Source organism: Corythoichthys intestinalis, chromosome 7 (genome assembly GCF_030265065.1).
Source record: "Corythoichthys intestinalis isolate RoL2023-P3 chromosome 7, ASM3026506v1, whole genome shotgun sequence".
Classification (NCBI taxonomy): Eukaryota; Metazoa; Chordata; class Actinopteri; order Syngnathiformes; family Syngnathidae; genus Corythoichthys; species Corythoichthys intestinalis.
Window position 1 is genome coordinate 17,542,375 of NC_080401.1, and position 23,640 is coordinate 17,566,014.

The 23,640-nt window shown below is 39.2% G+C and overlaps 1 protein-coding gene across 2 annotated transcripts in view; it reads left to right on the forward strand.

Annotated features, from left to right (window-relative positions):
- The window catches only part of negr1 (neuronal growth regulator 1), a 343,600-nt gene that overhangs the window by 121,157 nt on the left and 198,803 nt on the right, over positions 1–23,640 (forward strand). For both annotated transcript variants that reach the window (XM_057841144.1, XM_057841143.1), the window contains exon 3: positions 20,478–20,603. In XM_057841144.1, the coding sequence (XP_057697127.1) occupies positions 20,478–20,603 (126 nt within the window). The remainder of the gene's footprint in view (positions 1–20,477; positions 20,604–23,640) is intronic.

Sequence of the window (23,640 nt, forward strand, 5' to 3'; positions counted from 1 at the left end):
TAAATAATAATGATTATAAACAAGTTTCCGAGGTACTTCCGCTTTACCTTCTTATGTCCGCTTGCAACGTCAACAACAGTGGAGCTGGAGTAACATTACTCATCAAAATCCCTCAAAAACACAATTTGGAAATACCATATCCATCTGCCATCATCACGATAGGGGAGGACATGTTCACGATGACAGATGTGGAACCAAGCTTGTTCCACCACAAAGGCCGGGTGTTTTCGTAGCCATGTTGCCGCTGTGTTATGGTAGGTGTATTCTTCCTATCCCTGCATTTTCATGTGTCCGGTGCTCAAAAAATACTAAAGCCAAAATCTTGCGCATGAAGCGACTTTTTGCTTTTGATATTGTTCTTATGATGAATATTGTAATTATGATGGTCTTTAATATTATTGACTACAACTACTAAGGCTGCAACACATGCTGTCTGCTGCTAGCCTGTTGCTAATCAGTACATGTAGGCACAATTATGTCAACGCATAAATGCAAGTGTTACAATGTATTTGTTCGTTCGTTTACAGGTAGAAAACACTGTTAGGCAAGGGAAGATAAGTTGATGTGCCTCACAGCAACACTTACTGTACTTTGATGGACACACAGTATATAGAGACACGTCATTCTCCCCGGGGGCGGCCGAGAGGCTGGGGCTGGAGGTGGTGGCTCGTCTCGCAGCGGACTGTCAGCTCGATCCCACAATCCAACCACAAGCTTTTTAACTGCAGCAACTTTAAGATACGCGATTGGAGCTGGAATTACCGAGGACAGCGGGAGAAAGCCCGTCTGTAGGCCGTAATGTCTGGTGAAAGTTTGGCGAGACTCCGGAGCTCTGCTGTCTGATATCACATTCTCGTATGCTATTTTTCGAATAATTTTATAAATTGTGATTTATTGACCTGTTTTACACATGCACCAATCATTTTAAATAAATCAAGAAATGGAATCATGCTGTCCAAATCTTTTATTGCGATCAATATCTGCAATAAAAAAGAATGACATACGATTTTTCTTTATATGTACAAACCTTGTAGTATTTCCTGTAACAACAAAATCCGTGTCAGCCCTTCCGCATTCGGCAAATGTAATATAATTTGTATCAATCTATACCTCACGTCAACACAGGCTGACAGGTTGTTATAATTTTCTCCACGAATGATCAACAAAGTGATAAGAACAATCATGCAATCTCATCTGCGTTGTGCTGAATTCATTTTTAGAGATTTTGTGGGCTCCTCTGGGTTGATTTTGCAGTTTTAACTTTGTCAACACATTGCTTACTTCAACCGCAATTCATGTTGTTCTTTCTAAACCGGAAGTTCGGTGCAGACATTTTCCAAGATGGCGCCGCCCATATTTAGATCAGGAAATTTGACTATAAAAAAAATGAAGAAATAAAAAAAAAACGTTTAATGTGGTTTAGGCTTTGTCTACATGCAGAGCTTGTTGTTAATCTTGGATTTGAAAATCAAAAATAAATCCGCAAACTCCATCTCCTGTCTGTATATAGATGTGAAAATAGCTTTAATATTGTGTTTTTAAGATAACTTTAATAATATATCGTCCAATTTTGTCATTGCCAAACATGCTATAATTTAACATGCTGCGATGACAGGCCTAAGCAAGATTTATAACACATACGTCCAATTAAAAATTACATTAATTCATTTTAGCTCCGCATAGGCAAGTGCTAAATTTAAACATTCATCTGTAAATGAATTACGCAGGACGAATGATCAATCGACACCTTCAAAAAGTCAGCTTTCAATGCAGTCAGTCTTTCAGGGACCACCGGCTGTACTCGTACCACACTTTTTGAGAATCACTGGCCTAAAATTTCAACTGTATTCTACAATCCTTCTCTTTGCCATTTGAAATATAATGTCCTCAAATTAGTACGCAGGAGGATAGTTCCTTTCACCATTGTCAGAAGTGCAGCACTTTTTTTGTGCAAATATACAACTCGTCATCTACAGCAGCATCTGTTTTAGCACACACCATAGTCTGAATAGAAGATGCCTTTTTCAAGAGCAGAATCTAACACCTACAGTGCAGTTCTTTATTAGATCTGCATGAAAGGGATTAGGAGATGCTCCCGCCACATTAATCACGACCCTGCACTTTAAAAAGTTGAACTTTGACATTCAGGGTGCTTTCTGGTATGTGACAGATGGAGAAGAAGCTTTTGTCCTTCCATCAGATCGTTGATTTTACAAACACGCGCACATGCGCACACACTCACGCACACACTCATGCACACATTAGCACATAAACTTCAAGAGGATCACTCCCTGTGATCACTGTCTTGACAAAGACGGGTATTTTGTTGTGAATGGAAAAAGGGACCAAGTGTACTGTATATTTAAAAAGGATTTCAAATAAGTCATGCATCCTGCTAATTGCATAAATCCAATGATCTTGAGAATATAAAACATATTTCCCATGAAGACGTATTTTGTTTATCACAGCCACAATGCTGAGGCTGAAAGATTAGCATAAATAAATTAGAAAGTAATGTCACTAAATGGGCAATAGTGTATCTGTGAATTACATGCACAGCTCTGCTAGCCGAATGAATACTGGAGCTTAAGGTATTTCAAAATCTTCATTTTCATTAGTTGACTTCTTTAATTCATAAATTTCGATTGCATAGAGGTCACAGCTTAGTAGATTGGCAATCATTTCATTGTTGGGGGGGGGGGGGGCAATGTATGGGATGCAACAATTAAAGGGAACCTGGGACTTAAAGACTTGAAGGCTCTAATAAGCTACAATTGTTCTTTTTTACTAAAATATCTTATTAAAAACACATAATATATTGTCATTGATTTAAAGATCTATAATATTTAGTACGTTTTGACATACAGAGGGCGCCATGTTTTATGCACACAATGGAAACTCGGGGGGATGACGTAGTTTGTTACTGTCACTAGACGAACACTACCGGTTTAGTGCAATTCCTTCTATGCGGCGAGACGTGCAACACATGCACACTTTGGTTAAAAGCAGCGAGTACTTACTATTTGTGTTTTTATTGAGTCTGTTATTACCTTTTCATTGCCTCAAAATACTTTTTGCATGTGTTTCCCTCTCATACTTTTAAACGTATTTTCTTGTGGTAGCTTTAAAGCAGATTGTTCATCTGCTGACCACATTCAGGGTTTCCCCTAGGATTTTTTGAAGCTGTGGTGGTGGTGGGCTGCGTCGGAGTTGGACAATCCCATCATGTTGTGCTGCGGCAAATTTATACATACATTTACACATGGCAAATAAGAGTTTTTAACAACATTATTTTTTTTTCCAAGAACCATTACAAAGATCTATTTGCGAAGTTTGCATCCTGCCTGAGAACACTAGATTTTCCTGGAGAAAAAAATAATAAAAATAAGAACACCGTTTTATTTTTCCTACTCTCGTCTCGTCTCATCCCGTCTTCCCTGTTCGACAGTGCTGTCATGCTCATTAATGTTCCTCTCGGGTTCATATTGAAAGGGTTGAACAGATGTCATGTTTATGTCGCTAGAGTCATACTCTGGAATCCGGCAGCATAACCATCTGACGTCACCGCCCTGTGAAGTCAACAACAATGGCGATCTGCTAGTTAAACTAATTTTACAAATTGTATAAAAACAGAAACATCAAGAGGGGTTTCAACGTTTATCTTTAAAGAACTACAAGTCTTTCTATCCTTGGATCCCTTTAAAGAAGTAATTTTTTGCATGAATAAATCACAATATGTTATGTTTACTTTTTATGTTAGATTTAGATACATGATTTTAGATCATTTTGATACTCTGATTGGCTGATAACCAGTTGAGGCTAAGACAGGCTGCAGCACCCTCGCAACCCTCATGAGGGAAAGCGGTCCAGATTATAAGATAAATGGATGGATTTACTGCTTTATACAGTATGTCTGTCTTCCACAGCTTGAACACCGAGTTGGAAATAAATGAGTTTGTTAGGCATCTGTATGTCCACCGAATGCTTATATGTTACAAGAGTTGTTGTGAATTTCTGCCGAGAAGACCATTTGCCTGCTCATTAAATGATGTATTCGAACAAAAGCTAGATCTGCTAATATACTGTACTTGTGTCACTGCACCAGGCCGTCACACGCAATCATCACTCCCTCAGGCTAACTTCTGTGGAGCATTAGGAGGGCAAATCACTGAATTCATCTTTGATAATGATTCCATTATGGAATAATGCTCATAAGACACTGTGTGCTTGCCTGGAATGTATTTGTGTCTCCCTGCCACCATTCCTCAGATTTCCATTCTTTATTCATCTCACCAATGTCATAGCCACCAGCAGCAGAAAAATGAGGAGAGGACTTGCTATAAAGGCCGATTGGCTTCTATCAACTAGAATCGAGCACTAATATTCCTGCCACAAAATAAAATACTTTTTAGCTTTAAAATTTGCACTTTAAACTCAGTAAAAAATGATCATGAGTGATATATGTTCAGATTTTGTGACCATTAAGTATCCATTGCATACATTTGAATGAACACAGATGGATGTACAGTATAGTGGTACCTCGACATCCGATCGCTTCGACACACGATCTTTTCAACATTCAATGTAAATTTTGACTCGCCATTTGTTTCAACATCCGACAACATGCTCTAAATACGACGATCTATGACAGCGCACGATGGATGCACGACATATTTTCTTGTAAAAGCAATCAACATGGGTTCCAATAATGCTAGTGCAGGTGGTGAAAAAAAGGAAAAAGGTGATGTTTGCCCTTGAAATGAAGATGGAAATAATAGAAAAATATAAGCGTCATGTCAGCATCGTGAACTGGCTCGACAATACTGCCGTAGAATGTCTACTCTCGACGGTGCTCCTCTGATCTCCGTTCGTCAGTCTTTATAAGTTAAGGTGACAATTATTATTGTTGTAACTTTTGCCAAAGAAATCACCAGCTTCGTCAGGTTTCTAATAATTTATTCCATCAACTTGTTCAACACAACACGCATACTTTCCCCCGCAGTTGAACAAAGTGACAGTTAAAAAGTAAGCCTGCCGCGATATGCAAAAGGTCAAATTATCGCACAGTAAATAAAAATGAGGACGGCAATTTTCCCGGCTGTAATTTATCGCTGCACGCGTGCGTGCATACATTTGTGCATGCGTGCACTCGGCACACGTGCGTGTTGATTTCATATGAGACTGTAGCTTTCACAGATGTTTATTGGCCATCAAAATGCCGTAGAATTAAAGTTCTGACATGCTAAATAAGGAAACACTTCTATATTAAACATTGTAATACGTTAGCATTGCTACTTTGAGGCTAATGGGGAAAAAATGTACTAACCACATTAGCCTGCTGTCTTCTCCACAACGCAAAATTGCGATTAAAAGGTGACACTTCAAACATGACAACTCGTTGGATTAAAGAATTTGCAAGTGATGCGGAAAAAAAAAAAAAAAAAAAAAAAAAAAAAATCAATTACTGACACCTCCACATTCTTGACGAAAGCGAAGTAAACTTTTTTTTTTTTTTAGCAAACGTACTTCCGGTGAACATGTCAAAAATAAAAGCACACCATGTTCAGATTTCTGGAGGCAATCACATGTACTTCAGATTGTACACTAAGAATACATTTATAATGACATCCATAATGAAAAAATCTGATTGGCAATGATAAAATGCTGTAATAAATGATAATAATTTGGCTTCAAATTTGTTGCATGCTCACTTTGCTGGACAAGATGACAGTCATTTTGGATCAAATTAACACTTTAAATGAGCTCTAATTGACAGACAACAAAATACATTGGGTTTCTCACCTATTTCATATTTTGCACTTAACTGGCTTTAAAATGAATCATTATGCATTGTGTATTTTTTTAATATTTTCAAATGTTAATATATTTTGTGTTCTATTTAAGAATAACAATTTATTGAATTTGAATTGGTGATTTATTAGGATGTATTGTCACTATATTTGTGGTTGAATAGGTTAAAAAAAAAAAAAATACAGGCAATAATATCGCATATCGCAACAATATGTGAGACAATACATCGCCTATTAAAATGTTATCTCACTCTGTCAAGTCAGCAACGCGATGCATTCATGTACCCCACACAAACACATTTGCCACATTAGAACCCGATTCCTTACAATATTACAAGAATTATTATTATTATTACTATTATTATTCCAATTTGGGGGATGACGTGGCTCTGTGGTAGTGGAGTCTTTCCCAAACCCAGAGGTTGTGGGTTCGATTCTCCCCACTGATGATCTCGTCTAAGTAACCTTGAGCAAGATACTGAACCCTACGTTGCTCCTGGTGCTGCAACACCAGTAGGTAGATGAGGAGACAGTGTAAAGCGCTTTGAGGGCCTTAAAAGGTGGAAAGGCGCTATACAAGTGCAACACCAATTTTTATTCACAATTTATTTGTTTTGCTCTGGGTAACTGCTATTTGCAACGGCACCGGCAGTATTTATTAAGGATTTAGTGTAGGTTTTTGGGCTGTGGAACATATTAATGGAATTATAATGTATTCTTCTGGCAAAATCCTCTTCGACATACAATCAGTTCGACCTACAAACTAGGTCATGGAACAAATTTACTTTGTATGTAGAGGTACCACTGTATTAGAAAATACTATCGTTTACGTAAGCCTTATATGAATTTCCACCTGCTTGTACACGAAATAGCTGTAAACTACATAAATGATATAGCCTGGAACTCCAGACTCACCGCTGTTCCAGCTATAGAGTCTGGGTTTTCGAGGCAAATTTTTAAATGACCAAAAACACATTGAGTCGCTAAAACCAGCAGTCTGTCTCGCGCTAGCCATGTTGAATAAACTTCTCTGTTCTCCGCTCTCCTCATATGTATGCGTCCTTGCGCTAGAGTTTCTTGTCACTTTTATCGTCCGCCCGTTGCTGATTGGTCCACTCTGCTGTCTGTTTGTTGGGGCTTGCTCTGCCCTGGGAATTTGATTGGCGGAACAGTCACCAGACTCTATTGCTGGAACAGCGGTGAGTCTGGAGTTCCAGGCTATAAATGATAGGCTTCTGATGGTACACTTACAGTGGGGTAAATAAGTATTTAGTCAACCACTAATTGTGCGAGTTCTCCCACTTGAAAATATTAGAGAGGCCTGTAATTGTCAACATGGGTAAACCTCAAACATGAGAGACAGAATGTGGGGGAAAAAAAGCAGAAAATCACATTGTTTGATTTTTAAAGAATTTATTTGCAAATCATGGTGGAAAATAAGTATTTGGTCAATACCAAAAGTTCATCTCAATACTTTGTTACTGTATGTACCCTTTGTTGGCAATAACGGAGGCCAAATATTTCTGTAACTCATCACAAGCTTTTCACACACTGTTGCTGGTATTTTGGCCCATTCCTTCATGCTGATCTCCTCTAAAGCAGTGATGGTTTGGGGCTGTCGTTGGACAACACAGACTTTCAACTCCCTCCACAGATGTTCCATGGGGTTGAGATCTGGAGACTGGCTAGGCCACTCCAGAACCTTGAAATGCTTCTTAGGATGCCACTCCTTTGTTGTTGCCCTGGCTGTGTGTTAGGGATTATTGTCATGCTGAAAGACCCAACCACTTCTCATCTTCAATGCCCTCGCTGATGGAAGGAGATTTTCACTCAAAATCTCTCGATACATGGCCCGATACATGGACCCATTCATTGTTTCCTTTACACAGATCAGTCGTCCTGGTCCCTTTGCAGAAAACAGCCCCAGAGCATGATGTTTCCACCCCCATGCTTCACAGTGGGTATGGTGCAATTCAGTATTCTTTTTCCTCCAAATACGAGAACCTGTGTTTTTACCAAAAAGTTCTATTTTGGTTTCATCTGACCATAACACATTCTCCCAGTCCTCTTCTGGATCATCTAAATGCTCTCTAGCGAACCGCAGACGGGCCTGGACGTGTACTTTCTTCAGCAGGGGGACACGTCTGGCAGTGCAGGATTTGAGTCCCTGGTGGCGCATTGTGTTACTGATAGTAGCCTGTGTTATTGTGGTCCCAGCTCTCTGTAGGTCATTCACGAGGTCCCCCCGTGTGGTTCTGGGATTTTTGCTCACCATTGTTGTTATTCTTTTGATGCCACGGGGTGAGGAGGGAGTTGAAAGTCCGTGTTGCCCAACGACAGCCCCAAAACATCACTGCTCTAGAGGAGAGCTGCACGGAGGATTGGGCCAAAATACCAGCAACAGTGTGCGAAAAGCTTGTGAAGAGTTACAGAAAATGTTTGGCCTCCGTTATTGCCAACAAAGGGTACATAATAAAGTATTGAGATGAACTTTTGGTATTGGCCAAATACTTATTTTCCACCATATTTTGGAAATAAATTCTTTAAAAATCAAACAATGTGATTTTCTGGTGTTTTTCTTCCACATTCTGTCTCTCATGGTTGAGGTTTACCCATGTTGACAATTACAGGCCTCTATAATATTTTCAAGGTGGAGAACTTGCGCAATTAGTGGTTGACTAAATACTTATTTGCCCCACTGTAGATGTATTGAACCATTTCTGTTTTGCATGTCCGGTTCACTTGTGTACTGTTTCGGTTATGTTTTATGTATTTTTTTTTTTTTTTTTTAATTCTTTTTTTTCTTTCCTTATAAAATGTATTACTAGAGCGATAAGAGCTCTGTGTGGAACCACAATCCTAGGGGATGCCTATTAGCGGAAACACACCAAAGTAGTTTGGGTCGAGTGATGACTCATGAAACTTTTTGGAAACACACCACTGAAGCCAACGACTTTAGCCTGTCGCACGGCTTAGTTTAGATGGGCACGTCCGCTTGGCTTGCCCTGCTCAGCATGCTCGGATCTCGACCACCCCGGTGCTTGAAGCTTGCTTAGCCACTCTGCTCTGCCGTGGTTTAGGCTATCACACCCTCATTTCCCAGGAACTCCCCATTCCTCTTCCTCGCCCAGTTCCCCCTTCCGTTGCGATTACACTCGCTGAATTTACACAGGTTCTTTAACTGCTTTTTAGATAAAATGTTCACTTTTGAAAGCCGATAGTGGGCACGTGTTGGAGTCAAATTGATCGAACAGGATATCTCGGCGGTAAGGCTGCCAACTCTCCGAAAAAAAAAAAAAAAAAAAAAAAAAAAAAAAAAAAAATCAAGGACACTCCATTGGTTATCAACAGTTATCGATGGTTGTTAACAGTTATCGTTGGTTATCGGGCCGGTTCTCTTTTCTGTACTTGGAAAGTTTTTATTTTATTTATTTATTTTTTTTTTTTTGGGGGGGGGGGGTAGTTATTTGGCTCAAACCTAAATTAATTAGGTCCATATTGGAGTGATATAAGGAGATGGAAAAACAATTTTCAATTTTAATATAAAATTACAAAAGGATATACTGGAATAAAATATCAACCTTTAAGGTCCTGGGACCTTAAACACCCCTGGATTATAAGGTGGAGCACCGATATTACCTGTAAACTAATTAGTAATTATAACTATAATTATTGTTTTATTTATTAATTGATTTGTTCTTTATTTTATTGCTTTTTTATGGGTTTAATGATTGATGAATGTTTGTCTTGAGCACTTTATTAGAGCAGCATAACACAGTCATGGTCCAACAAAATAGGTTCAGGGTCATTAAACACAACCAGAATTTTTGTATTATTTTTCATTGTCCAAAAATATAAATATCGTATTGATATTGGATACATATTGTTAAAATATCTTGAAAAAAATCAGATCAAAAGTCAAAAAGTCTGTATTGGGACATTTCTAGTCGTGGAGACGGCAAGAAACAAAGCCAAAACTTCCCCAGCCACTTTATACAACACTGCCCTTTGTTGACCCGGGCCAGCATTGTGGCAGGAGCATTTTACCAGGGAGGCGCCAAGAAGGAATTCTGACTGAATACTAGAGCCACCTCATCTGGCTCATCTGAATTTGATCCCAAAATGTAAAAAATGGTGTACGATACTAAGCGTAATTAAGCTTCTGCTTATTTGACAATTGATATATAACCTAAAAATGCACATGCCTACTGAACCAGTAATATATTAACATTTCTCTTAAGTTGAGAGAACTATCAATGAGCCGTGCCTTCAAATACACTGTATTTAATCCCTTTGTGTACCACAATCTGTCCGTGTGAATGTTTACTTTCACAATGTGACACCTAATTAACAAATTAGAAGTCGGTCCTTTGTGCTGCAGGGTTTGCAGTGAAGACCTTTAGGAATAGTTGTCTCATTACTGAGGTGTATTTTACAGCCTACACACAGTGGCATAGTTTACTGGTATGTTATAAGTCATATACATCAATGTCTTATTAAACAAAGCCTTAGAGCAATATCTAATGAGTTGGGTCTAAACATAAAACTCTTATCTCTCCCTGAACTAGAATTTTAGTGCTCTATATTGTTGATTTATAAATGAATTACACTTGGATCAGTTTGCCTCACATTTTTAGCAAGATCATTACACTCCATTATGCTTAGCTTGGATACGTACCTCGGACGGTAATAGACCCTACTCACGTGACGTCACAGCCACGCCCCCGCGCCATGTTGTCCGTATACTCGTCATGTTAATGCATTAGCGCTTCGTAAATTCCTCCTATTATGGCGTGTTTTTCTGCTCGTTAACATTAATAATCAAAATGGTGAAGTCGTGTGTGGCAGTTGGTTGCAAAAACAGAGAAGATAGACGGAGAGACTTGAAGTTCTACCGAGAGACCCGGAGAGGAGAGCGAGATTGACTGCTGCAATTCGACGAGAAAACTGGGCTCCAAACGACTACCACAGATTATGTAGTAGTCATCTTATATCTGGTAAGATGCATTTAATATATATTTAGAGGGTTTTGGGCTGACAACCACAATTAAGATCATTGGTAGGCTAATCACTGACAACATACACTCAGACGTTGTGAATGAACTACCTGAAAATATATAATTATAAGGGGATAATAAGACAGTTGTCATACAATTAATTTATAATTTCACTATTGAGGTCAAAAGCCAAAAAATAAGTTCAACTAGGGACAATCTGGAGTAGTGCTATCGCACTTCATATTTATTACATATTATATATGTATGTAGTGAGAGTGCTATCGCTAAACCATATAAACATTAAAAGCCCTCCATTGACAAATGACATGAAATACATTAGACTTGACAGTGGATGTTAGCAAGAACAAAATATTTTGAATTGAAAATTTCGTAACTAACCTTCCCGAGCACAAGACAGATTCCTGCCGAATTTTCGTGGACGAGGACCTGTTTCACCCAACCAGCAACGAAGTATTTATAAGCCCCCAAGCTCTTAAAGTTTTTCAAACTTTCGTGAGAATAGGCTGATTTTGTGTGGACAAGATAGTTGTAAATATCAGGGTAGCTAGCAGATGTCAGGCGAAGACGGCGAAGACAGCGGGTCGAAAAACATCGATTTAGGCATCAAATATGGGTCTGGCGAATGGATGAACTGAAGCTTTTCCACATAACACCTTTCATGCAACACATCCAATGAGTTTACAGCGTCAGATAACACCGGGGCTTCCATGAATTGCTCCTTAATTTGCACGACTAATTGAAAACAATGAGAGTAAGTCTAAAAAATATGGACAATATGGCGGCCGGATACAGCGACACGACATTTTGTGACGTAGGTGAGTAGGGTCTATAGCAGCACTTTTCATTGTTCTGGCTTAGACTTTTTAATAACAACTCATGTCTTTCTTGCACTTAGACGAAGGTCAATTAGCCAACGAGGCCAGTTCTGTCATCTGTACTCTATCTGGAAAACTGAATGGCAGTACATTTAGTCAGTAATGAGGTGTTGCATTTGGTAGCGAAAAGCAAGCCAGATGATAGTACAGCTGTAAGCATTTCTTTAATTCATGGTGGCATCATCAGAAAGGCTTATTATTTTTCACCTGCTGTTTTTGACAGGAGAGAGACAATGCCGCTTGGATCATCTTAGGCACCTCACTTTCTGCACCTCCCACAGGGCTAGAGGAGGGGAAATTAGAGGAGAGTGGGAAAACATGACACTCATTTCATTGTTAGCGTATTAGCAACCTAAGAAAACAGAAAGTAGTGTGTGTAGGCAAAGGAGAACGGTTAGATCTTTCTGTTGAAGGTTGGAAATACAATGGTACCTCGACATACAAACTTAAATTCGTTCCCTGACCTGGTTTGTATGTCAAAATGGTCGTATGTTGAGAGGGATTTCCCCATGAGAATACATTATAATTCGGTTAATTCGTTCTACAGCCTAAACATCTACGCTAAATCCCTTAAACAATACTGCAGGTAGAATTACAAAAAGTTATTACACATAGCAAAACAAATAAAATATACATAAATGGGAAGTAAAAAAGTGTTTTTATTTTCACCTTAACGGTCAGAGGAGACGGTGGGTGTGGACGTAGAGGATACGGTGAGCCGTGTTCTAATTGAATAAATGCATTAAATTAGACACATGTCAAAGAAAAATTGTGAATAAATAATAAATAAATAAATAAATAAACAAATAAACATTTTTATTGTCACCTTAACTTACTAGCAAACCGAGGTGGATGGAGACAACGGATGTGTAGGTACAGACAGATACAGTGAGCCGTATTGTCTAAACAGTTCACTCACAAGCACACCACGCTCATATTTCTCTATGATTTATTTCTTCATTTCAAGGGTATGCTCACCTTCCTTTTTTCACCGCTACTAACACCTGCACTAACCTTCTTGGAACCATGATGATTTCTCGCACACGAAAATCCAACATACTGCCATCTTGCGAGACAACAATGAAATTGCGATGCTGTCATAAATCTTCGTATTTCAAGCTTGTCGTCATACGTTGTGACAGATGACGAGTCAAGTTTTACGTTTTACGTCGAAATAATTCTATGTCGATGTGTTTGTATGTTGAGGTACCACTATATGTATATATTGTTGTATGATACACATTTTCTTGCGTTTCCAACGTAAACATGCAAACTATTTGTCCCAAAGCACACCACTTTTAATGAGGGATGTAACGATACATTGATCTGGATCGATCCATCTATTTAGCAATGATCCAATCAAATTAATCGAAACACAAATTCTCTATCAACATTGTCATCTTATTAGATATGCTGTTTTGCTAAAGAGAAAAGTCAACATTTAAATTTCTGAAATGTATTATCAAAATTGATTTGTATTTTATGTAAAATACAGGTAGTCCTCAGGTTACGAACGAGTTCCGTTCCTATGCTGGTGACGTATCCTGAATTTCCATGTAAGTTGTCTTAACCCTTTAAATACCACTAAAGACACCCGAAATCTCAAAATAACTATCCAAAAACATGTATTTTACGTCATATTAATGAAATAAAAATAAGATACTGTACCTTGTTATTATCAATGTTGGTGGATGGTGAAAGGGGTACACTAAGTATGCTGGCTTGTTTAAAATTAGAGACTTAAGAGTTCTTGTTTCACTGATGTTTACTGTAGTTATACTTTTAAACCAGATACACACCATAGAACACTTTGGCCTACTAATGAACAAACAGGTAAGCCGATGTGACTTACAGTATGAAGCTTCTTTAGAGCTTCATTAGGCAAGTTAGACGAGGTGGAGCTGCTTATGCTACACCGTTGCTCGCTGCATCGCACTCTACTTCCTTAGTAGAAAACAGAAAGCGACCTGATTGGGTGTACGCTCACTGTAATTAAATATATAAATTTTAACATTTTAATTTAACTTTTAAACAAATCATTATCAACAATATAGTTAAAAGAATTGTACAATCACAACAGGAAAACAAAAACAATGCACGAAAAAAAAAATACGCTGCACATCATGTACTTTTTCAGACAGCTCCTCTTATTGGCGAAACAAATATCTGCAGAGAAACTTGACAGCAGTTACACTGAGAAAAATACAGAGCTCAAACACGCACTCTACATCGTTACATGACCAAAAAAAAAAAAAAAAAAAAGACTGAGTCAAAAGTCAAAATCATCTAAGTCGAGTACGTTCTAACCCAGGGACTACCTGTCTACCTGTAACCGGCTGTGCAAAATACGTACATAAAATTGTATTAAATCAATCAAACGTCCTAATTGAACTCTGCCAGGATTTGCAACAAAGGCAAATAATGTATCATCGACATCAAAATCAGATGACATTGACATGAAATTGGTGATTTACACCCCTTCTTTTAATGTACCACTGCATTTGTTCAAAGTCATGCACTTTGATGCAAGGTATTATGTAGAGATGCCCCGATCACGTCATTTTCAAAGTATCGGAATCGGCAAAAATATATCGGCCATGCCATTTTTTAATATACTGGACTGTCTCAGAAAATTAGAATACACAATATTCTAATTTTCTGAGACAGTCCTGTATATTGTTCTATGTAAAGGACGTCAGCCAAGGTCGGCCCCCCACATTTTTACCACGCCAAATCTGGTCCCCTTTGCAAAAAGTTTGGACACCCCTGCTTTAAATGGTGGATTGATGTACAGGACTGTCTCAGAAAATTAGAATATTGTGTATTCTAATTTTCTGAGACAGTCCAGTATATACATTTTAATAAATCGTTTTCTAGTTGTTTTAACGTTACATAAATAATATGTTACAGTCACTAAGAGTCTTTAGTGTTGGCTTAGCATAAGGTTATCATTAGTAACCTGAAGAAGGCGGCATTTACTTAATTTAGAAATGAATCTCGTTAAAATATTTAAGGTATTTCATTCTTTGTCGCACTAAATCTCTTGTATTACTATTTCACTTACAACGAGACTTCAAGGACAACAATAATTGAGTAATGTGAACTTTGCCTGCCTTTGATATCTTCCCTCATTTAATTAAAACTTGCATACGTCTACCCCATGATCAGATTTATCACGTGAAATAAAGTGGGAAACAAGGCGGCAAATAGTCATTGCCTTTTCATCATAACTTACTCTCCAAGCATAGATGGTATATCCATTCTTACGATGACGCACAGTCATGGTTTTACTTCCCATCATGGTTCCACTTTCCCATCATGCCTTGGGGCATGCTGCAGTATTTGAACTGAAAGCTCAACAAGTACACAGGATGGCAGTATTAAGTCACAATACACAAAGTCCCAAGTCTTTCTATCCGTGGAGCCCTCACAGAAAGAATGTTAATAATGTAAATGCCATCTTGAGGATTTATTGTCATAATAAACAAATACAGTACTTATGTACTGTATGTTGAATGTATATATTCGTCCGAGTTTTATTCATTTTTTTCTTAATGCATTGCCAAAATGTATATGATCGGGAAAAATTATCGGGAATGATCGGAATTGAATCGGGAGCCAAAAAAAGCAATCGGATCGGGAAATATCGGGATCGGCAGATACTCAAACTAAAACGATCGGGATCGGATCGGGAGCAAAAAAACATGATCGGAACAACCCTAGTATTATGCATTACATTTGAATGGGGAAACTAATACAGTATGCCAATCTAAAATACTTTTCAATAGAGGTGTCCTGATTGCTCGGCATCCCGATCGATCGCGTCCGTCATTTTCATCACGTCATTTTCAAAGTATCGGAATCGGCAAAAAAATACCGGCCATGCCTTTTTTTAATATATATATTTTTTTTAATTAAATCGTTATCTAATTGTATTTAACGTTACAGACATAATATGTTACACTCATCCAGAGTCTTTAGTTCAAATTTATCCCGATAATGGTGGTAATTAATGTTTTAAAAATGTATCACGTTAAATATTTAATGCAATTTATGCATGCATTGCACGACCCACTCGCACATTGTCGCGCTCAATCTGTAATGGTGCCGTTTTACCCATTTAGAGAGATAAAAGGCAGTGTAAAATGAGGTAGAATGAATTTTGGCAACCTTTGGAACCGTTTATTAAACAGCTAAAGCCTTACAAACCCTCTCTCTACGATTAGAAATACCATGGGAAGCAATGTGGGGAAGCAGAGTAGCAATTGATCTATTTCTTAGTACCTTATGTTATTTCCCAACGCAGAGAAGATATATCAATTGATAGCACTACGCAGTCATGGTTCCATTTCCCATCATGCATTTGGGTTGAATGTCTGCAGTATCATTTACTGAAAGCTCAACAAATACACTAGATGGCAATATTTAGTCACAATATCCAAAGTCACAAGTCTTTCTATCCGTGGATCCCTCTCACAGAAAGAATGTTAATAATGTAAATGCCATCTTGAGGATTTATTGTCATAATAAACAAATACAGTACTTATGTACTGTATGTTGAATGTATATATTTGTCCGAGTTTTAGTCATTATTTTCTTAATGCATTGCCAAAATGTATATGATCGGGAAAAATTATCGGGAATGATTGGAATTGAATCGGGAGCAAAAAAAAAACAATCGGATCGGGAAATATCGGGATCGGCAGATACTAAACTAAAACAATCGGGATCGGATCGGGAGCAAAAAAACATGATCGGAACAACCCTACTTTTTAATGTTTGTTAGAGATTTGAAACCACAGTTTTACATATTTGGCCAACATACTGCAAAGTGCCATTGTTAAATGCTTTTTTCTCATGATTGTTTTACATACATTAAACACTGTAAGTATTAATAAAAGTGCCAATTCATACAATGTTGTAGACGTTGTTTGGATTAAAATACAATATATTGGGATTCTTTATGACCGCTATTACTCTCAGGTATTATATTATATTCAGCTTTTGGAGCATTGTGTCTTCTTTAGTGACACAATCTGTACTAAATAAAAATATATGAGATGTTGTCATTGCCAAGAAGATGAACACTTTTCATCAGTATGTTTGAAAAACCAAGTAGTCCTTGCAAAGAACGCGATAACATCAGTAGATAACTACAACATTTCCAATTTTGTGATATCAGACACAGAGGAGATGTGTCAACAGTCGGGTCCTACAGCAAGTAAACACTGGAGTCTGACAAGTAATAACCTAGATTCAACGCAGGTCCACTCCACCAAATGTCCACCAGTAATTTCACCTTAGCTTGATGTGGATGTTTCCTTGGAATGGTGCTTACTGTCTATACTAACAGCAGCAAAAGCACATTTCAATGCTGATTATATGTGTGAGGATGGCTGGAGTCTTTGCTGTTGTGTTTTATGGTGCATCCCCACTCCAGGAACTATTATGGCTTCACATATTGCTTATTTTAATGATGAGCCTTTCAGACAACTTCTCCAAAAAGAGATCCCAAGGCTCTCAATATGTGTTGTGTTTATTGAAGTGGATCTCTGTGAAAAGTGTTGAGTCATCTTCACATTGGATCATCTTTTATGCAGGCTTCAAGGTGTTTTTTAAGGGAAGAATAATTTACAGCACGTTCAACTTTGTTGAAGCTGCTTTGGAGAATCAAGTGATTTATTCATTCATCTTATGTTACCCTTATCCTCACAAAGGTCGCAGGGGTGCTGGGAGTCTATCCCAGTCGGCTATCGGCAGTAGGCGGGGTATACCCTGAATTGGTTGCCAGCCAATCACAGGGCACAAGGAGACAAACAACCATTCATGCATACACACACATCAACCTAGGGAAATTTTAAAATAGTCAGTTTGCCTGCAATGCATGTTTTGGGGATGTGGGAGGAAACCGTAGTACCCGGAGAAAACCCACACAAGCATGGGGAGAACATGCAAACCTGGGATTGAACCCTTGCTCTCAGAACTGTTAAGCATCTGTCCAAACCACTCAGACATCTTGCCGTGAATCAAGTCCAGTGTTGGTAAGTTTACTTTAAAAAAGTAATTAATTACAATTATTAATTCTCCCAAAAAGTAATTAAGTTAGTTACTCAGTTACCTCAATGTAAGAGTAATTAGTTACTTGGCAATGTAACTGGTGTTACTTTCACATTATTACATGATGTATAACACCATTCACATCAAATGTTTTTTTGTTGTTGTTGTTTGTTTGTTTTTTTTGAATGAAAAAAAAAAAAAAAAACAGGTCAAAAACATACTGTAGGTCACACGACGTGAAGTTCAAAGGGTTTTTGGGACAATAGGCCCTAGGGCCTAGCCAAATTTTTTACCCTAAACTATACTAGACACAGGGGTATTGCAGATATTGCAATAACTACATTGTAACCTTTGCTATGTTTGGGAGTCATTTAATATTGTGAATTAACCGATAAAGTTGTTAAAATTCCTCCCGTTATTAGATTAGTTCCCTTCTGTCTACTTTCAACATGTGAACGTTTTAAAACTGTTCATCATTTAAAGATAGATTCAAGTCCAGATTTGCCAATTTAGGAGTATTTTAGATATTTTTAGGAAAAAAAAAAAAAAAAAAAACTTAGTTTCACTAGGAAGGTTCGCTACAACAGAGCCTTCTTGAGAAGTGTACTGTAAGATCCACAAGGAAGCAAAAAGCCCTTCAAACCCACGCTAGCCTCTTTTTCTTCCTCACTCACCGCGGGACAGCGGTGAAGAAAAAACTCATGCAGCTCGTCATGCGTTCGTTCTTTAATCCAACAAAAGTAATCCACTGCAAAACAAAACAGCAAATGAGTGTCTGAGTAAATGAAAATGAATCCAAAGAGGTAGGATGAGAATTAAGAGAATGGTCAAAACATTATCTGGGCTCTAATGACTTCCTCCTTCATGCGCACGCCGACTAACTCGTCCAAAACAGCTCTCGCTGCCCATTATATCGTACAACATTACGTCACTAGCCGTTCCACTAAACCAAGTAAACAAATAACAATCCTGTCTTATGTAACCAAATAAATTATTCCCAATTAACATGAATAATTATCCAAACGTTATTTAGGCACTGACATATACTGCTTTAAGATGGCGGCTGTTTACCAACGCCGGCGAGTCTATCATTTCACATCTAGTTCTATATACATGTAATATCTACCGTAGCATAATGTGAGCGTAGTTTGTAGCAACGTGGACGTAGTTTGTGGGCTGTCAGCTGCGCTATTTTATTGGAGCAGCCTAGCATCGCGTTTGGAACGGCGTCACAACTTCATTCCCTCCTTCCCACTCCCGCTCTGCTCTCTCCGTGCAGTCAAATGTTTGGAAGAAGCAGACGCTAAGCTCAATGTGCAATTCTCGTGAGCAAACGGCTACAGACGGTGCATTGTCTCGTTGCCGAAACGGTTACAAAATCCGAACGGAGAAAAAAAAAAAAAAAACATACAGATTTTGAACGTACGGCGTACACATGTAAAAATCACTGCTCACTTGTACAAATTACGCTGAAACCGTACAACTTGACAGGTATGATAATGAATTACTCTGTTAACTAGTCTTTACGATCAAAACAAGATGGAAAAAAATATTTCACTAGATTTAATAAAAATAATCTGATTAAGACAATAAATTTGCAATGTGGGTGTCCTAAGTTCTTCTTCCTCTTCTTCTTTTCTTTTCGTCTTGTCCCATTAGGGGTTGCCATAGCGTTTCCTTCTTTTCCATGTCAGCTTATCTTCTGCATCCTCTTCTCTAACACCAGCTGTCCTGATGCTTTCCATCACCTCATCCATCCACCTTCAAGCTCATAAAATGTCAACAGCTCAGAGCCTTGACAATTGCTATTTGATGCCCAGCAGGTACTGACAATCATGTCTCTTTAATAGAAAATACTTTTGTTGTGTTAATTTTTTATCACCTCAAGTGTTTGGTTCAGGCTTTAGAGCCTCTGCCTACATCTCAGTTTTTACAGTACAGTATATTATGTAGTAAATCTGATTTTGTTCTTGTAAATGTCTCTTTGACAAACCACTGAGCACACCAAACACTTTTGGAGTGGGTTGAATTCACAGGTCGAAGTACTGCAGGGCTGTAACATAAATATACTTTTTGGGCTCTCTATTGTCTCACAAAAAAACAATCATCAGATGTCTGTAAACTCAATGTTTTGAAGGACTCCATTTTATCTTGTACAAGCACATGCTGGACAGAATACAAGTACGATGAGAAAATTATTATGCTTAAATGAATTGCCTTTAGGAATTACTTGCACCAACTGGAAATTGACAACATTGAATCTTTATGTTCTTCCTGATACCCATAAATCGAGGATTTGAGGTAAAGAAAAGAGTAATTGTTTTTGCTATATTTTACTCCATTTTTTTACTCCTTTGTTGACTTCCTAGTAAAAAATGTTTTTTTTTTGTGATGATAATGGCACTTTGAATTGATTAAAGAGTTGTTTTGGAACATCTAACAAGGACATCAATTTTCAAATGTTCACATTGTGAAACAGTTTTGCCCTTTATCTCACAATATCACTCCGGTGACTTCTGATTCATTATGCTATGCCAAACCACAATGACCACTAGTAAAAAGCAAATACTCATTAAATAGCTATAGTACTATATCTGCCTCCTTCAATAACTCGGAACTCGAACCAACTACTTTATATTTTTGTCTTCACAAAAGTTTGAGTGCATATCATATTTTTAGGATATAAATGCTGACATGTTGGTTGCTTTTTCCTTCAGTTCCTCCCAAGATATATGACATTTCCTCTGACATCACGGTAAACGAGGGCAGCAATGTGTCACTCATCTGCACGGCCAGCGGGAAACCTGAACCAGCTATTTCCTGGAGACACATAACCCCATTAGGTGAGTTCATGTCACCTTACACATACTCATGCTAATGAATGGGTGGATGTGTGGCTATTTGGATGGATGCACCTAGAGAAGAAATGAGGAGGCATGGTTAGGATCAATAGGTGAAAGACTGAGGAGAGATTGCTGTTTTTTGTATTGCGCATTGAGACATAGGAGTGGGAGGGGGGCTTAGATAAATGATGGGGGTTGTATGGTTGGCTGGATCCATTTGTGAAGGGGAGAGGATGGTGGTGGATATGAAAACAATTGACCAGAATGCATCATGGCGAAAGACAAGTCCTACAATGACATTGCTTTCCTTATAAGCAAGAGACAGTATATAATAGAAAACGCAAGCCCTTTATTCTCATATATAAATGTGTAAATAATATCATAACGAGTTATTATATTTACTCTTACTAGCTAGCTAACTAAGTTCAAATCAATAACTTCACTGACCCTGGGCTTATTCAATATGTATATATATATATATATATATATATATATATATATATATATATATATATATATATATATATATATATATATATATATATATATATATATATATATTAGGGCTGTCAAATGATTAAAATTTTTAATCGAGTTAATTACAGCTTAAAAATTAATTAATCGTAATTAATCGCAATTAATCGCAATTCAAACCATCTGTAAAATATGCCTTATTTTTCTGTAAATTATATATATATTCTGTAAAATAATTTGTTGGAATGGAAAGATAAGACACAAGATGGATATATACATTCAACGTACGGTACATAAGGACTGTAGTGGGCATTTCACTCTACTGTCATTTAAATCTGTCTATGCTGTCCTCACTCCGAAGCGTCTACTTTTTCCAAAGCTAGACAGCTAGTGAACGACGCCTTAATAATCAGACTTCTTCCTTTTTCATCTGATTTATTAATAAATTGGCCTCAAACCATTGTCCTCTTTAGACCGTAGTGGAACTACAAAAAAAAGTACACAAGCATTGCATTAGCAACAACATTAGCTTAGCACGCTATACAGGTTCACTAAACATAAACAAAAAGCGTCTCATACAAAAAATATAACATTTCGCTTACTAACATAATATGTACATTCTTTACAACAACCATAATTACGGACAAATCTTGTCCAAGGATCATATAAGCACAACATTATCAGCCCGAGACGTCGTGCAGCCATAATGAACTGGTAAGAAAACAATAAACCATGTCGCAAAGCGACCACAAGAGTTCGCTGTTGGACAGCATAAAAAGCCTTGCTGTAAAACTTAAAAACTATAAACTATATATATATATATAATATTGTTTTTGTTTGCTTTTTTTGTTTTTAATTATTAAATTTATTAGGATCATGGAAGCTTCCACTTGGGGAAAATATATAGATACAGTATATCCTGTATATACATAATATAATAAAAATATACAGTACTGTGCATATATATGTTAGGGTTGCGTGAGCAAGAGGGGATCCCAGAGCAGACACACAGGGGTGAGATGAGTAATCTTTTATTGGTGATCACAAGAATGTGGCGAGGGCTGATGACTTGGCTCGGGGTAGTTGAGCTGGCGTGAGGCGAGGGAGCTCGGAGGGAGGCAGGCGTGGAATCCGACAAGGGGCGCGCAGAGAACAGGTCCTGGGGCGAGAGAAAAAAACAAGTCGTGAGCCGGTGATCAGGAGAACATATCAAGAAATGCGAGAAACAACTGACGGTGGAACCAGACGAGTTGATCGGGCGATGTGGTGGTGCGTCCGCTGGGCTTTTAAAGCAGGCGGATGGTAATTGCCCACAGCTGTGGCCGCTCCACCCATCTGACATCCGACCTGTAATCAGGCAAAATCCCCTCACCTGAGGCAGGGCTCAGGAAGGAGGAGCGGAGGCCCTAACAGGACCCCCCCTCCCACGGGCGCCACCTGGCGTCCGACGGAGAGCACCGGGATGGGCGCGGTGGAAATCCCGGATGAGAGCCCGAGACAGCACCCACTGGGACGGGACCCAAGAGCGCTCCTCAGGACCATAGCCCTCCCAGTCGACGAGGTATTGAAGCCCCCGGCCGCGGCGACGGACGTCCAACAGGCGCCGCACCTGGTAAGCAGGACCCCCATCGACCGACAGAGGCGGAGGAGGGGGCGGAACGGGGGGGACAAGGGACACGAAGAAACAGGCTTGACCTGGGAGACGTGGAACGTGGGATTGACGCGGAAATGACGAGGGAGCCTGAGGCGCACGGCTGCAGGGTTCACCACCTTGACAATTTCGTACGGGCCTACAAACCGGGGGGTCAGCTTAGCCGATCCAGTCTTCACAGGCAGGGACTTGGCCGCGAGCCAAACCTTCTGGCCCACGGTGTAAACGGGCGCTGGCATGCGACGGCGGTTGGCCTGGACACATGTTGCTTGCGAAGCCCGTTGGAGCGCCGTGCGAGCCCGTTCCCAGACCCGGGAGCACCGGTTGACGTGGGCCTGGACCGAGGGGACTGCAATGTCCCTTTCCTGTGATGGGAATAACGGTGGCTGATAGCCAAGGGAGCAGAGGAACGGGGACATACCGGATGAGGCGTTCGGGAGGGAGTTGTGGGCGTACTCAATCCATGCCAGATTGTCGCTCCAGGAGGCAGGATGGGCCTGCGTGGTGCATCGAAGGGCGGCCTCCAGCTGTTGATTCGTGCGCTCGCATTGCCCATTTGACTGCGGGTGATAGCCGGAGGAAAGACTCACCGAGATGCCCAATGCCGCACAGAAAGCCCTCCACACCTGGGAGGTGAATTGTGGTCCCCGGTCCGAGACCACATCTGCTGGGATACCATGCAGGCGGAGAACATGCTGAGTGAGCAGATCAGCGGTTTCTGAGGCGGTGGGAAGCTTGCGAAGAGGAACGAAGTGGGCTGCCTTGGAAAACCGATCAACTATTGTGAGGATTACTGTGTTGCCTTTGGAGGGAGGAAGACCGGTGACAAAGTCCAGGGCGATATGTGACCACGGTCGGCTCGGGATAGGTAGTGGGTGTAGCAGTCCTGCGCGGGGTCTGGTGGTAGTCTTG